Source organism: Scyliorhinus canicula, chromosome 20, assembly GCF_902713615.1.
Source record: "Scyliorhinus canicula chromosome 20, sScyCan1.1, whole genome shotgun sequence".
Taxonomy (NCBI): Eukaryota; Metazoa; Chordata; class Chondrichthyes; order Carcharhiniformes; family Scyliorhinidae; genus Scyliorhinus; species Scyliorhinus canicula.
In genome coordinates, this window is record NC_052165.1 from 77,000,975 (window position 1) to 77,018,170 (window position 17,196).

At 47.3% G+C, this 17,196-nt stretch overlaps 1 protein-coding gene across 8 annotated transcripts in view; it reads right to left on the reverse strand.

Moving 5' to 3' along the window:
• hipk2 (homeodomain interacting protein kinase 2) overlaps positions 1 to 17,196 on the reverse strand; it is a 348,291-nt gene that overhangs the window by 73,144 nt on the left and 257,951 nt on the right. For all 8 annotated transcript variants that reach the window (XM_038781432.1, XM_038781434.1, XM_038781430.1 and 5 more), the window contains exon 3: positions 14,707 to 14,830. In XM_038781432.1, coding sequence (XP_038637360.1) covers positions 14,707 to 14,830 — 124 coding nt within the window. The remainder of the gene's footprint in view (positions 1 to 14,706; positions 14,831 to 17,196) is intronic.

The window sequence follows — 17,196 nt, forward strand, 5'->3', positions numbered from 1 at the left end:
CTGCCGGCCTCCTATTCGTCCTGGAACTCGATCTATCCAGCCCAGGGTCTAACACCGTATTAAAGTCCCCTCCCATGATCAGGCCCCCTGCCTCCAGTCCCGGGATGAGGCCCAGCAGGCGCCTCATAAAACCCGCGTCGTCCCAGTTCGGGGCATACACATTTACCAGTACCACATTCTCTCCCTGCAACCTACCCCTCACCATCACGTACCTGCCCTCCTTGTCTGCCACCACCTCTGCCGCCACAAACGACACCCTCTTTCCCACCAAAATCGCCACCCCCCGGTTCTTGATATCCAAGCCTGAGTGGAACACCTGTCCCACCCACCCCCTTCTCAGGCGGACCTGATCTGCTACCCTCAAATGAGTCTCCTGCAGCATTGCTACATCAGCCTTCAGTCCCTTCAGGTGTGAGAAGACCCTTGATCTTTTGACAGGCCCATTCAGCCCCCTTACGTTCCACGTGATCAATCGGATCGCAGAGCGACCCGTCCCTACTCCCTGTCGATTAGCCATGTCTTGTCCCTTGCTCGCCCCGGGTCATCCCTCCTTTTCTGACCCGCTTCCCATAGCGATGGCCCCCCCCCCCCCCACCCCCCCCGGCTTTCCCCTTCTCGTCCCTGGTCTTTCCAGCAGCAACCCGGTGTCCCCCCCCAGCCCAGCCCCCCCCCCCCCCCCCCCCCCCCCCCCTCCCCTGGCTAGGACCCCTCCTAGCCGCGATGTACCCAACATCGTACTCCCGAGAGTCAGCTGGTCTCCGCTGACCCGGCTGCTCCTGCCACATTCCGACTCCTCCCGGTTCACCCCATCTGCGCCCGTGAAAGATCCCCTTAAAACCCCAGAGAAAGACCCGCATAATCAACCCGCTCCCCCCCGTCCCGTCTCCCCAACTTAACGATATAAATACCCAATGGCAACTAAATACATAAATACTTAACTACATACTTAAATAACAAAATAATTAACTAGCTATCAACTAACAGTGTGCCCAACCATCACCCTCCTTCAAACAGTATAAATAACCGCAGATAACCATAACCCGAAAAGAAAAAAAAAGAACAAAAACCCCCCCCCCCCCAAGCACCCAAAGAAAAAGGGTAAGAGGGATAAATAACTAAGGGAAATTGGAAACGGGAAGAAACACCCCATAAGAAGCCAACGACCCACAATAGAGATTTCAACAGTACAAATATACAGAAACACCCAACAACTCGAAACCTTCAAGATATTCAGAAAAGTCAACCGTTCGAGAAAAAACACCCCAAACAATCCACGAAACTGTTACCCAGTTCCGACCTGGCCTGAAAAAGAAAAGGGCCACTTGCTCAATCAAGAGTCCCCAGGCGGCTACGACCGCCGGTGCTCCCAGGTTTTAGTTCGTGTCCAACTTTTCCTCTTGTACAAAGGTCCAGGCCTCCTCTGGGGACTCGAAATAATGATGTTGGTCCTTGTAGGTGACCCACAAGCGCGCCGGTTGCAGCATTCCAAATTTGATCTTTTTCGCGTGTAGCACCGCCTTTGTCCGGTTGTACCGGGCCCGCCGCTTTGCCACCTCCGCACTCCAGTCCTGGTACACCCTTACCGTCGAGTTCTGCCACTTGCTGCTTTTCTCCCTTTTTGCCCACCTCAGGACTTTCTCTCGATCACTTAGCCGCTGGAACCGCACCAGCACCGCCCTCGGGGGCTCGTTTGCCCTAGGCCTCCTGGTCATGACCCGGTATGCCTCTTCCAATTCCAGGGGCGCCGGACCGGCCCCTTCCCCCATCAGGGAGCTCAACATCTCCGCCACATATCCCGGGAGATCCGACCCCTCCAGGCCTTCTTCCAGGCCCAGGATCCTCAAATTTTTCCTCCTCATCCGAGTGTCCAGCTCCTCGAAGCGGCTCTGCCACTTCATGTGGAGTGCCTCGTGCACCTCCACCTTTGCCCCGATGACTGTGGCCTCCTCCTCCCTCGCGGTCATCTCCTGCTGCAGATCTTTAATCGACGCCTCTTGGATCGCCTGGGCTCCCACCAACCTGGTGGCCGTCGCATTCATGGACTCTAAGAGCTCCACTTTCATCTCCGTGAAAAAACGGAGGAGAGCGGCCTGCTGCTCCTCCGCCCATTTCTTCCACTCCTCCGATGCGCCGCCGGCCGCCATTTTGATTTTCTTCCCCCGCTTTTTTTGGGGAGCTGCTGCCGTTTTTCTTGCCGCTCCACTCCGGGTACCGACCATAAAATCGGTCTAGTTCTCCTCAGGGGACCTTCCCCCACCGGGATTCGTTTTTTCAGCACCGTTGGGGCCCTCCAATTGGCCCAAAAACACCTTTGTCGCAGGAGCTTCCAAATGTGCGGCTTAGCTAGTCATAGCCGCAACCGGAAGTCAACATATTTTTTTAGAAAGAACTGGACAAGAACCATCTGACACATGGGGTGAAATTTTCCATTCTGGAATCTACGTGCCGTGGCAGACGGGCTGGGTTTGATTCCCGCTGGGTAGCGGGTCGGATTAATCCATGCGATCTTTCGCTTTTCAGCTGATTAATTATACATCAACAAGGAGCCCGCTGAATTCCATGGTGGGGCCAGGAGGCAATTTGTCCACCTGCTGGTATATCAGGGGGTTGAAAGTCCAGGCACCTTTTTAAATAGCTCCTGCACAGGCGGCAGGCCAGGTGTATTGTTCCATTCAGCTTCTCAATGGGGTTCAAAAGAACTAAACTCTCCACTCCACAGTTCAAAGGTGCCCTCCCTGTGCATTCTCCTCCAGTCCATCCAGGAAAAGTGTGAGGTCTTCATTCCTTAGGATGGGAACAGAAGGTCCATCCAGCTGGCCACACTGGGCTGGGAGGAGGTCAGCAGGGAGGTCAGCACTCATGACCAACCAAAAACACTCCCCCTGCAATGCAAGAAAAGAATGAGTGATCTGATGTAGTCCGCCAGGATGAGTGAAACTTCTACTCATTTCAAACTCATACTCTCAGAAGACATCAGGCTGTCTAACGGTTAGAGTCCATGGTAATGTCACACATTACCAGCAGATGGGACATGAGCACTGAACGGTGTCAGCCACTTTAAGCTCACCATCTCATGCAAGTCCCTTACTGTGGAGTGTTCATCACACAACAGGCAGACATGCTCCTGAACTGCTTTTTCAGCAGGACAAGATCGGCTACAACAAATGGAGACAGCCAATACCGGAGGGGTCCTCAGAGCTGAGGACACTCTCCTCCCACGAGGAGTAGGTGACAAAACTCGCTGGAGCTGCACATTGTCACTGTGCAGAAGGTGAGATCAGCCTCGCCCATCAAGCTAGTGAGGGTCCATCCAGAATCCACTGGGCACATGTGAACAATGATTGTAAGTGACCTATAATGTTTGAGCCTGCCTAGTCAAACACTAGGCAAGCACCTCATCCCCAGCCCTCACACTAGCTCAAATGAGGACGCAAGGAATCGTCAAATGAAGGCAGACCTCTCACTGCATTCACTTGAACTTTCTACCACTGCAGAAACTCACACCTTGGTGGAATCCAAGTCCAGAGTTGGCTCAGGTTTGCAATCTGGTGATTATCTCACCAACACGGGTCCACAGCAGTTAGAGGCATGACAGTCGACGTCTCCGATACTCGGAGGACAGGTGGAGACCAGGGGCAGGATTCTTTGTGCCACCGCACCAGACTTTTACTTATCATTTTTCTATTCTACTTCACTAGGAACAGTTTGAACTGATCATTGTGGAATAATTGCAACACTATGGACTTTTGGTGCGGTGCGCTCCCGGGATTCTGCGTCTCTCTCAAACCAGCCAATGGGGTTTCCCATTGTGGGCAGCCCTGCCCTGTTGGGAAATCCCCAGGCTGCCGGCACAACGGAAAATCCCAACAGCTGAGAATCCAGCCCCAGGTTCCTGCTGGGTCTGAGCCCAGTGACGAGGCTCGGGAATCAGCCGAGAGAGAAATGTTGGAGATTTAGAGACAGGCAGGGAAATATCAGGCAGAGTTGTCAGGGACTGTCAGCAGACCTGGATAAAGGGTGGAGGAATCTGTCCACGTTATATCTGAAGTTGTGGCCCCTGCAAGCAAGAAATCTTCATGGAAAGGGTGGCAGCCACCTTGGAGCCCCATGTCCAGCAGTTTCTGATAGATTTACTGGATCTGCACACCATCGCCATAGCCATGGTTATGTTCTGTACTGACCTGCATGGGACTCATGCAGCTGGGGATGATTGTTTCCCCGTGCTCATTGGAACTGTGAGCTCCCTTGCTGTAATGGGCAGGATAGCTTACCGAGCACTAGTATAAGCTTGGCCACTGTAGAGCTGATTAGAAAGCAGAGAGGAAGTGGTGAGGTGTAATCGGGTCTCGTGTAGGTTCTGTTGTTACTGAATAAAAAGACTTTTAAGAAACTCGACGGACTCCCTGCCCGCAGTGGCTAGATGAGAGAAGGTTGGGGTACTTTGCTTGAGAAGGCGAACCTGGAGAGAGGTCTATCAGGGAAGAGCAATTCAGCACCAACAGGGAAGAGGAATGCCATTCATACACAAGCGAGGCTTCTACCGCGGACACTCCCAAATGTGTCCTGCTTTTCCAAATTCCCACTGCCAGTAACCCCATCGATTTCAGCACGTCAAGCCAAGGGGAATGCACCTGGCCTAGAACAAGAGGCCCTTTGCATGCTGGGGATATCCAGGCCTCACTCGGATTATCAGTGGATGCCTGCCAAACTCATTTCAGAAAGCAGGGCATAAAATTCAGCAGGCTGCATCCACCTCTGCTGCACTAGAAATAGAATCATAGAATTTACAGTGCAGAAGGAGGCCATTCGGCCCACCGAGTCTGCACCGGCCCAGGATACTTGCAGCCAAGAACTAGAAGCTTTAATTTTAAAAAACATGCTTTTGTGTCTGACAGAACAAGTCTCACAGAAATTGAACACAAGAACATGGTTGATCACCAAACTAGATGGACAAAGAAACTGTTATATACGTGGGTTATTGTAGTTGTGTGCAATGCCTGTTTAAGAACCGAGTCACGTGACGTGTGACATCATCGATGACTTTGTGGGCTTTTGACCTGAGTCTAATACCACCCATTCAATAAACCTCTGCTAATGTTGCATTCAACCCGTGTGCATTAGCAATCTCTTTAATTTATACTGTTCATCTAAAGATACAACAGTTTACAAAAAGACAAGGAATGGGATCAGAAAGAAAATATTTTCAGTCGAGGAGAAAAGGCCAAACCTCAACTGTTGTTTGTGATACATAAATGATCTGGACGAAGGTATAAGTGGTCTGATAAGCAAGTTTGCAGATGATACTAAGTTTGGTGGAGTTGCAGATAGCGAGGCGGACTGTCAGAGAATACAGCAAAATATAGATAGATTGGAAAGTTGGGCAGAGAAATGGCAGATCGAGTTCAATCCAGGCAAATGCAAGGTGATGCATTTTGGAAGATCTAACTCAAGAGTGGACTATACGGTCAATGGAAGACTCCTGGGGAAAATTGATGTACAGAGAGATCTGGGAGTTCAGGTCCATTGTACCCTGAAGGTGGCAACGCAGGTTGATAGAGTGGTCAAGAAGGCATACAGCATGCTTGCCTTCATCGAACGGGGTATTGAGTACAAGAGTCGGCAGGTCATGTTACAGTTGTATCGGACTTTGGTTCGGCAGCATTTGGAATACTGCGTGCAGTTCTGGTCGCCACATTACCAGATGGATGTGGATGCTTTAGAGAGGGTGCAGAGGAGGTTCACCACGATGTTGCCTGGTATGGAGGGTGCTAGCTATGAAGAAAGGTTGAGTAGATTAGGATTGTTTTCATTGGAAAGACGGAGGTTGAGGGGAGACCTGATTGAGGTCTACAAAATTATGAGAGGTATGGACAGGGTGGATAGCAATAAGCTTTTTCCAAGAGTGGGGGTGTCAATTACAAGGGGTCACGATTTCAAGGTGAGAGGGGAAAAGTTTAAGGGAGATGTGCGTGGTAAGTTTTATATGCAGAGGGTGGTGGGTGCCTGGAACTCTTTGCCAGCAGAGGTGGTAGAGGCAGGTACGATAGCATCATTTAAGATGCATCTGGACAGATATATGAACGGGTGGGGAACAGGGAGAAGTAGACCTTGGAAAATAGGCAACAGGTTTAGATAAAGGATCTGGATCGGCGCAGGCTGGGAGGGCCGAAGGGCCTGTTCCTGTGCTGTAATTTTCTTTGTTCTTTGTTGTTCAACAGTCAGAAATTCGATGGTCCATGTACAGGAGTTGAAGTGGTTCAATAAATCAATCAAGCCAATTAACAGAGGGTCAGAAATCATACCTGGCATTGGAACCGGCAGGTTTTATGGGACAAAAATTCAAAGGAAGGGCCCATACCGATTTATACTAGCAATGAAGACTTATTTTAAAACTCTCTGTTAATGTTGCATTCAACCCACACATATCTGCAATCTACTTCTTTTATAGGCTAGTCTAGAGATACAACAGAAATGGAGTAAAATGAGCGAGTATTGAGCAATATTCCAAGAATATTGAGCTTTATTCAACAACAAAGCTGCACATTATCCTGGAATTGCAGTCTGTGCCTCCAAAATAGAAATTGCTTCTTGGAAACCTTCAAGTCAAATGGGTTTCCAGTACTTAGATGTAAAAAAAATGAAAAAAAAGAATCTTGGTTTTTCAGCCAAAACTTCAATGCTCATGTGTCTCCTGGCTCCTGCTAACAGTTCCTCAGCTGTGTCCAATACCAGTTATCACAGTGAGGCACTCTCACATTTAGTAAGCATATTGCAGTGATATGGCCTGCCAATCAACCATGAAACAAATCAAATGAGTACTGAAGAGGCGTGAAAGGACTTGTGCCATGACAGCTCAGCATGTGCCACAGGTACCAGCCTCCCCGAACAGGCGCCGGAATGTGGCGACTAGGGGCTTTTCACAGTAACTTCATTGAAGCCTACTCGTGACAATAAACGATTTTCATTTCATTTCATTTCAGGTAGAGCACCATTCAGCACTGCAGCAAAGAGTAATTTAAGGCATTGGCCCACTCAGCAACAGGCAACCAGCTTGGAGACGTGACCATACATTTAGCATCAGATTATCTGTAGGAGAGACAACATTAGCGCTTTCTATTAAAAATCCTCATATGATCAAGTAGAATTGGCTCCAGGGCGTTCAGAGAATCTGATGTTCTGTCAGTCATCTATTTAAACCAGGGGTGGGCAAACTACGGCCCGCGGGCCGAATGCGGCCCGCCAAAGGTCTTTATGCGGCCCACCAAGTCATTAAAAAAAAAATGTTTTTTTTAAATTTTTAATTATTTTTTTTTAAGGTTAATGGATTACTTACTGGTATAGGGTGGATACATTGACTTGAGTAGGGTGATCATTGCTCGGCACAACGTCGAGGGCTGAAGGGCCTGTTCTGTGCTGTACTGTTCTATGTTCTATATGAGGCGCCCAGAATCATAACCGGGTGAAGTAATTATTTTACTTAATATACTATGCGGCCCTTTAAAATTGTGAATTTCTGAATGTGGCCCTTGCACGGAAAAGTTTGCCCACCCCTGATTTAAACCTTTGCTGTTTCCAAGTAGTCCCTCAGAAAGGAGATGGATATTATTCCTGTGGATTGTTCACAGCATTCATTTGTGGCTTCTGGTTTGGAGACTGGACGCATACCAGCAGAGTTCTTTCCCGCTGGGTGTTTGATATGATCTATTTGCATTTTGGTTTATTTCCCGCGATTATTAGAGGTCTAAGTCTGGACTTTTCATTGAGCAATTGTGCCAAAACGAACCCTGACTGAAATGCACAGGTCACCGTCGCATTGCTATTCGTGGAAGCTTGTTGTGTGCATTTTGGCCAAGTTTCTTACGTTACAACACTTCAGAAGTACTTTATCGGCTGTAAAGCATTTTGGGACATCCTGAATTCATAAAGGTGCTGAAATGCAAGAGTTTCTTGGTTTTTATACTTTCTTGTCTATTTCCCAGTTCTTGTCACTCTTCCCCTAGTGTTACTGGAATATAGTTCCTCTCATGACATTCATTAACTCCAACTTAATTTCCAATGAACTGTAGGCCTGAAGTGCTTCGAGTACGATATGGGCATACTGGTTACCTTCAGCTGAACATCAAGCATAATAACAAGTAGGTGAACGCACTGTCATGGCACTAACTAGCAAGTGTCGGGGTTCACTCCTGTGTCAATCAGAATTCTGACTCCTTGCACCCCCCCATTTTCATTGTCTCAGTGCGCCTTGAATTAGTGAGGAGAAAAAGAGCAATGGTTTCAGCTTCTGATTTCTATCCATAGATCCCTGCTAGATATGGGAATTTCCGGACACTGATGTTTTACTCGGCTCCCCCAATTCCCTCGTCCCACCACTGACAGTTGTGCCTTCAGCTGACCAGACCCTAAGTTCAGGAATTTGTCTACTTCTCTCTCCTCCTTTAAGATACTCCCTTACAACCGATCTCACTGACCAAATCTTTGGCCAACTGTCCTAAGCTCTTCTTATGTGGCTTAAGGTCAAATTTGGTCTGATTGTGCTCCTGTGGAATCCTGTGGGGTGGACTCAATGCTCTCTGAATTAGATGGGGCAGAAAAATCAGCTAGAGTTCCTGCTCTTGACTACCGTCAAAACTTGTGGATGTTGGATGAGGGCAGGATTGTCCTCCAAGGGCAAACAACTTCACCCTATTCACCGTCTAGGCCAGGGGTGGGCAAACTTTTCCGTGCAAGGGCCACATTCAAAAATTCACAATTCACAAAGGGCCGCATAGTATATTAAGTAAAATAATTACTTCACCCGGTTATGATTCTGGGCGCCTCATATAGAACATAGAACAGTACAGCACAGAACAGGCCCTTCGGCCCTCGACGTTGTGCCGAGCAATGATCACCCTACTCAAGTCAATGTATCCACCCTATACCAGTAAGTAACCCAACAGCCCGCCTCCATTAACCTTAAAAAAAATTTAAAAAAAATTTTTTTTTTTTTTTTTTTTTTTAATGACTTGGCGGGCCGCAGAAATACCTTTGGCGGGCCGCATGCGGCCCGCGGGCCGTAGTTTGCCCACCTCTGGTCTAGGCTCATACATAATGAACAGTCTCTTATTCGGATTACCAGAACCATTGGAACCGCAATTTAGCAGAGGCTTCATCCTGGGGAACCGGTGAGAAGAAGAATTAAGAGAACAAAACTAAGCGACAGTTCCCCAGGAAGTGAACTGATGAAGGCAGCTCAGTGAACCATTGCAAGCAAGGGCCGACTTCCATCCTTAGCCTTCAGAGTTAATTGTTCACAGTCGGAGGGCAACAATTTACACTGTGGACCCAGGGAGGAGAAAGCCAGACAGCTTTCTGTTATCCCATCGCTATGCAGTGATGAGTCCTATTGTCGGTGGACATCAGGGGCGGGATTCTACGACACCCCCGCCAGGTCGGAGAATCTCCGGGGGAGTGGCGTGAATCCCGCCCCCGCCGGCTACTGAATTCTCCGGTCCCGGAGATTTGGCAGGAGCGGGAATCGCGCCGCGCTGGTCGGCGGCCGCTAGGAGCGCCCCCCCCCCCCCCCCCCGCCGATTCTCCGACCCGCGATGGGCCAAGTGCCCGCCCGTTTTCGGCCAGTCCCGCCGGTGTATGCTACACCAGGTATTTGCCAGCGGGACCTGGCTGCGCGAGTGGCCTCCGGGGTCCTCGACGGGGGATCTGGCCCCGGGGGTTGCCGTCACAGTGGACCGGCCCATGCTGTGGGGGCACTCTATTGCTCCACGTCGGCCACTGTGGCCCTCCGCGAAGGCCGACGCAGAGATGAACCCCCGCTGCGCATGCGCTGGGATGACGCCAGCACAAGCCGGCGGAGGCCTTTAGGCACTGGTTGGCGTGGCGCCAAGCCCCTTCCCAGCCAGCCGGCACAGTGCAAACCTCTCCGGGGCCGGCCCAGCCCCTGAGGGTGCGGAGGATTCCGTCCCGCCGGGACCCCCTGCCCCGATAGGGGAGAATCCCTCCCCAGATGATGACGGCTTTGGAATCTGGGGTACACAGGGTCAATTGCCAGTACTTACTGAGGAAGCCTATCTCAGCCAAGCTGGGGCAGGATAATGCTGCGACAATGGGCTTTTGTGATCCTGGGTTAGGCAGAGGAATATAACTAAAAATCAGTTCCAATCAGCAGATTTATCTGTGATGCTCCATCTCATCAAATAGCCCACCAACCCTGAGCTTATACAGGCAAAATAGGAGATTTTCAGTGTTTCTGGGCATGAGTCAATGCATCCAAGAAACAAAGGGAGGAGTCTAAAATGTGGAGCACAAAAACACTTGAATAAAATATTGTGCAGGAGTTGTAGACTATCACCTTTCTTTCTTTTTGCTAATTCACCAATGCTTTTTCAAATTAAGTCAGAATAATCATCTCCCCTAACTGTCGAGTACAATGAAGCAATTCTGTTTTCTGAGTTACAGTTGCTCCTTTAGGTTTCCAGCTCCTCCGTCATTACATTCAGCAGCAAGAAAACCTTGTAGAACTTGGTGGGGTTGGGCATTGACTTGCTGATGCTGATGCTCCGAGATACTTCTGACCTCCATGTATAGAGGGGGGAATACTACTCCAAGGACCCATGAGTAACCGTTGAAAGGAGGGGGGAAAGTAGTAACAAAATTGGGAGATGTGCACAGAGGTCAGATTTCTTCACTTCAAAGTTCCTTTCGCAGAATTCTGGCATCTATGCTGCAGTTTTCAATCACCAATTCCCCCGGTATGCAATAATTAATGTAATTTTATTTCCCAGACGGTGCCCGGGGCTTTTATGGATCTTTAGATTACATTATCAATGCAAATACAGATTTGATCCCTTCTCCGGGAGCTGTATGTCCATGAAACTGGTTTATTTTTGCTGAATGAGGCAAGTTTTTATTTTATGTTTTTCAGTGACGATAGGTTTGCATTTTAAACTGTCAACGAGATACTGTGGCCAGTGAATCAAATCCAATGTATTCACAAACCCAGGAGTTTTTAAGACAAGGCCAGCTTGCTATTCTATTAAGAATGCCCCTTTTGACAGAGTAGCTCATTGGATTGGATCTGTTCATTGTCACGTGTCCCAAGGTACAGTGAAAAGTATTTTTCTGCGAGCAGCTCAACAGATCATTAATTACATGGGAAGAAAAGGGAATAAATGAAAATACATAATAGGGCAACACAAGGTATACAATGAGACAACATAAGCACCGGCATTGGATGAAGCATACAGCACTGTAGTGTTAATGAGGTCAGTCCATAAGAGGGTCAGTCATTAAGATGGTAACAGCAGGAAGAAGCTGTTTTTGAGTCTGTTTGTGCATGTTCTCAGACTTCTGTATCTCCTGCCCGATGGAAGAAGTTGGAAGAGTGAGTAAGCTGGGTGGGAGGAGTCTTTGATTATGTTGCCCGCTTTCCCCAGGCAGCGGAAGGTGTAGATGGAGTCAGGTTTGTATGATGGACTGGGCTGTGTTCACGACTCTGAAGTTTCTTGCGGTCCTGGGCTGAGCGGTTGCCATACCAGGCTGTGATGCAGCCAGATAGGATGCTTTGAGGGGCTGGTTTAGCTCACTGGGCTAAATCGCTGGCTTTTAAAGCAGACCAAGCAGGCCAGCAGCACGGTTCGAATCCCGTACCAGCCTCCCCGGACAGGCGCCGGAATGTGGCAACTAGGGGCTTTTCACAGTAACTTCATTGAAGCCTACTCGTGACAATAAGCGATTTTCATTTTCATTTTTCATTTAATTTACTTTCAATGGTGCATCTGTGAAAGTTGGTAAGAGTTCATGTGGACATGCCGAATTTCCTTAGTTTCCTGAGGAAGTATAAGCGCTGTTGTGCTTTCTTGGTGGTAACGTCGACATGGGTGGACCAGGACAGATTTTTGGAGATGTACACCCCTAGGAATTTGAAACTGCTAACCATCTCCACCTCGGCCCCGTTGATGCTGACAGATTTTCTTCCTGAAGTCAATGACCAGCTCTTTAGTTTTGCTGGCATTGAGGGAGAGATTGTTGTCGCTGCACTACTCCACTAGATTCTTTATCTCCTTCCTGTATTCTGATTCGTCATTATTCGAGATCCGTCCCAATATGGTTGTATCGCCAGCAAATTTGTTGATGGAGCTGGAACCCTGGAGGAGTCTACCCCTCTATTCATGGAGGTCAGAAGTATCTCGGAGCATCAGCATCAGCAAGTCACTGCCCAACCCCACCAAGTTCTACAAGGTTTTCTTGCTGCTGAATTTAATGACGGAGGAGCTGGAAACCTAAAGGAGCAACTGTAACTCGGAAAACAGAATTGCTTCATTGTACTCGACAGTTAGGGGAGATGATTATTCTGACTTAATTTGAAAAAGCATTGGTGAATTAGCAAAAAGAAAGAAAGGTGATAGCAGAGCACCACCATCACAGGTAAGTATCCCAAGGGACTCCAACATAGGAGATGGAAAATGAAACAGAAAATTAGTGAAGCTGAAGTGTCGATGGAAGCCGATATCCAACAGGTAAAACAAGAAACAACTTTCAACTGCTTGGTAAGGATGCCTGTCAGGGAGTTTCATTTCAAGAGCAGTGAGATAGCATCACGGAGGGACAGTAGTGTTGGTACTACGGGTGGCTAAGAATCAAATCTGAAGCTGGGACTTTTTTCACCAGAACCTGTCACGTGACTTGGTATGAAATGATCAAATTTACGTTTTGTAACTTTTATGTTAACAGCCAAGTATAATTCTGAGCAACAAATTGCAATGTTGTAGGGGGTGGGGGGTCTCCCTCCCCCTCCTACCGTCTCCTCACCCAGCCCACTGCCCCCCAACCCCACCACCAACTTTACTGCCCTAGGTTCCTGCCTGACCACGCACCCACGCATCAACCCACGCACCCAACCAAAAATCCCCCCCCACACACACTCCCATTTTCCAACTGTCTCCCAATTCACTTGAACATCTCCTGCCCACCCTCAGTTCTTTCTGACCACCTTACTGTCTATCCACTGGATAAAAGCAAATTACTGTGGATGCTGGAATCTGAAACGAAAGAAAAAATGCTGGAAAATCTCAGCAGGTCTGGCAGCATCTGTAGGGAGAGAAAAAGCTAACGTTTCGAGTCCGATGACCCTTTTCTCTCCCTACATATGCTGTGAGACCTGCTGATATTTTCCACCATTTTCTCTTTTGCTGCTGTCTATCCATCTCTCTACTGACTTCCGACTCATCCAACTTCCCCACCCTACCAGCATCCTAACGTCCGTGGTACCCACCCAACCATTCTGACTTATACTATTGCTTCCACACCGACTCAACACTTGCCCCATCCATCCAACAGTCTCACAATGCACCTCATCATCTCTAGATTGGGCTGTTGATGTCTGGGTGAAAATTATGCAGAGACTCCAGGCTTATGAGGAACTGGTGCATACAATCACTGTAGAGTGCAAGTCTGGCATTATTAAATTTAGATCCTTCACTGGTACTGGAACAATGGTTAACACTGCTGTCTCACAGTAACAGGGACCGGGTTTAATTCCCGCCTTGGGTGTGTGGAGTTTACATCTTTTCCCCGTGTCTGCGTGGGTTTCCTCTGAGTGCTCTGGTTTCCTACCAGAGTCCAGAGATGTTCAGATTAGTAGGATTGGCCTTGCTAAATTTCCCCTTAGCGTCCAAAGATGTGCGGGTTAAGTGGGATCTTGGGGATTGGGAGGGTGGGCCTGGGTAGAATGCTCTTTCAGAGGGTTGGTGCAGATTTGATGGGCCGAGTAACCTCCTTTTGCACTGGAGAGATTCTATGACCCTTATGTACACCTTACCTACATAGATACCGATATAGTACAATAACTATACATGAAATCCATCAAGTTGAGGCGAATACCCCAGCTACATTTAATGAGAAGCTAAATGAACACATAAGAGAGAAAATAATTGAATGTGTTAATAAGGTGAGAGGACGTTGAGGTTGGAGGCAGCTTACAGGGAGCATAGACACTGGCATATAACAGTTAAGTAGAACAGCTTATTGCTGTACTATACATTGTATGCAACATGGGACACTGAGGCAGAAAGACAAGAACATGCACGGACCTCCTATCCTTTTTTTCTTATAAATGTTTTTTTAAAAATAAATTTAGATACCCAATTCATTTTTTCCAAGTAAGGGTCAATTTAGCGTGCCCAATCCACCTAACCTGCACATCTTTGGGTTGTGGGGGCAAAACCCACGCAGACATGGGGAGAATGTGCAAACTCCACACGGACAGTGACCCAGAGCCGGGATCGAACCTAGGACCTCGGCACCATGATTCAGCAGGGCTAATCCACTGCGCCACTGTGCTGCCCTTATAAAGGTTTTTTATTGGGTTTCTTAAACAAAGTATATTTACCGTTATGTACACAGAATAAAAAATATATATAGAAGAGAAGAGCACACACAAAAAAAACAAAACAAAACAAACCTCCCATCCCGAACTATGCACTAATGAATCAGTCTAGATTTTGTGCTCAGGTCTTTGGAATGGGATTTGAACCTGTAACCGTCTCAACTCCAGACCCACTGATCCACGATTTATAAGCATTGGGAACACAAAGCCACAAATAATTGAGACGAGATGCCGAATAATGAGGAAGAGGACAAAATCAGGCAGCAACTATCAATTCGGCCAGATATGGGATTGACCTGAGATCCAATCCAGTTAAAGCATACCTGATCATATTCCGAAGCTCCTGGATACAACGGCCAACCCAAGAATAGCTCTGCAATGACACAGCCAAGCGACCACATGTCAATAGCCTCGCAAAACAGCAGCCCCAGGATAATTTCTGGCGCTCTGGAGAAAGAGAAAGAAAATGTTAGGAGTTAGTTGCACAAATGTGCTTTCCTTTGCTCTGCCTCCTTTCCAAAATTGTTTCTGGGTTTTCAGGCATTGGCAGCTCTCCAGTTCTTTACACTATCCTTCTGCAAGCTCAGATAATACTTGGTAACTGGACAGAATGAGCCATAAGATAGTTTCCAGGAATGGGAGTTCCCATTCTCCTCCTTGCCGCACGCTCAGACCACTGAGAGAAAGTCTAACATCTTTGCCATCTCAACTGTTGAGACCAACCAGCTTAGCACAGAGCAGGAATTCGATTTCTGTGGCTAGATTTGTGAGTGCTGATTGAATTAAGTCAGAACACAGACTGGCAACAAAAGAAATGGCACCATCATTGACCATGACTGTGTCACTCTTCTGTCACCACTTTGCTAATTTTCAGGAAGACAGCAGGCTAAGGGTGGGAAAGTGAAGTCACCCACCCACATTGTTAATTAGGTGTATTTCAGTAATTAAGCAGCTCGGTAAGATTTTTGCCTCCTAAGGTATTGATATTTTTGCTGGACCAGATGACTATTGGGAGCTGTGTAACGGTGAAAAGCTTCAGTCTGTTGTGAACAGGGTCAGGATCATCACAGAATTTACAGTCCCAAAGGAGGCCATTCGGCCCATCAAGTCTGCACTGGCCCTTTGAAACAGCACCACTTAAGCCCACACTTCCACCCTATCCCCGTCACCCTGGAAAATGTTTTTGAATAAAGTGGAAGTTTTAAAGAAAATCTATGCCACAACAATGATATTTTAATAAGACTAATATTCCCCTATTCTGGGTTCCAGCTCGCCATCTGCCCTGACGGACATAAATATGCAGGTGCTTTCATTTGTTTTAAACCATATGCAGACAGCAGATGTACCAATGGTTACCGAGTCAGGCTACAATGTGATCTACTTCCCCGGTGTCCCTCTTCCATTCCCACCCCTCGCCACTAACTGGGCGCCCGCACCTGACCCCTCACCAATTAAATGCTTGCTCCCAGTGCAATCCGAAACTTGACAATCTGGAAACAAAATGCCCCACCTCTTTGGCCAAAGTCCAACCCTTGAGACCTTCAGTGATAATGCAGTTCTTTCAATTAGACGTAGGACCGTGCTATTTTTCCCTAACCCCCTCCATTCGCCTTCACACCCAGCTATCACAAACATTTTCTTGCCAGCAGTGAACTGGGCAGAGATCAAAGCAACTTGACATGAATATAACTCAACAGGCCAATGTGACACAAGTACAGATTTACAGAAAGTAAAAATACAGCTGAACAAACAAGAGCAAAACCAGATGCAGACAGATAACATTAATTAATTAATAACATTAATATTACTTTTCAAGTGACTACACTTTAAAAGTATTTCATTGGCTGTAAAGTTCGTTCGAGCCTCTTGAGCTTGTAAAAGGTGCTATATAAATGCACATCTTCCTTCTTTAGACAGGTGGCAAGATAGAGCTGTAAACAGATCGATGTATCTAGATAGAAATGGGCAGGTAGTTAGATTTTTAAACAGCTAAACATAGATCTTTGGTTTAGTGTGAACTGTTCAAATTGGAGTTGCATTTCCAGTTGATCCAAGCCAGAAGTTCAAATTACAGTCCCAACAACCTTCTTCTACATAAATATCTTCTACATAAATTTGGTAAATAACCAGCATTCCAGCACCAGGATTGCGTTTTATTTATTGTTATGTGCACACCTGATGCGGGGTTAGCTGTCAGAGTGTTCTCTGATTCTGTGAAGGTTGCTTATAATTTCCCCCAGCTCTTCTTTTTCCATACCATTCAGTGATAGGGAGTTAGACTGCGTATTGTTTCCCTGATCTAAGCCAGCTCGGACACAAGCGAGGAATTTCAGCCGGTCAAATAATTTCCTGCTCACTCTTATGACATAGAATCCGTGATCCGGTCATGACTTTTAGGGTTGCTTAATTCTGTTGTGTTCCTGATTAATCACATGGCTATGGGTCACACAGTCAGTCTCCAGTTAAAAGGATCAGGTTTCTGCAACACAGGGCTTTACTTTCTATTTGGCTTCAGCAGGAGTTATTAAATAATGCGGCTCAGATATTATATAATCTGTTAATAAAATGAAAGTTAAAAGTGGCCCTTGAAGACAGCTGGAGAGGTAGTGAGTAACTGAATGGCAGAGCATTAAATGCCTGAAGCCATTCCTTATTGACTCTGATATCAGCCAGGACAGCAGTTAGGCTAGCACAATCAACATTGTTACCCCCTGGATTAAACAATGGAAAATCAAGCTGTCTTTTGCCTATTGGAAGTGGGTGATGGAGGAAGAATATAGTCGGTTGGCGAAGAACTTAGGTCAAGGTTGGGC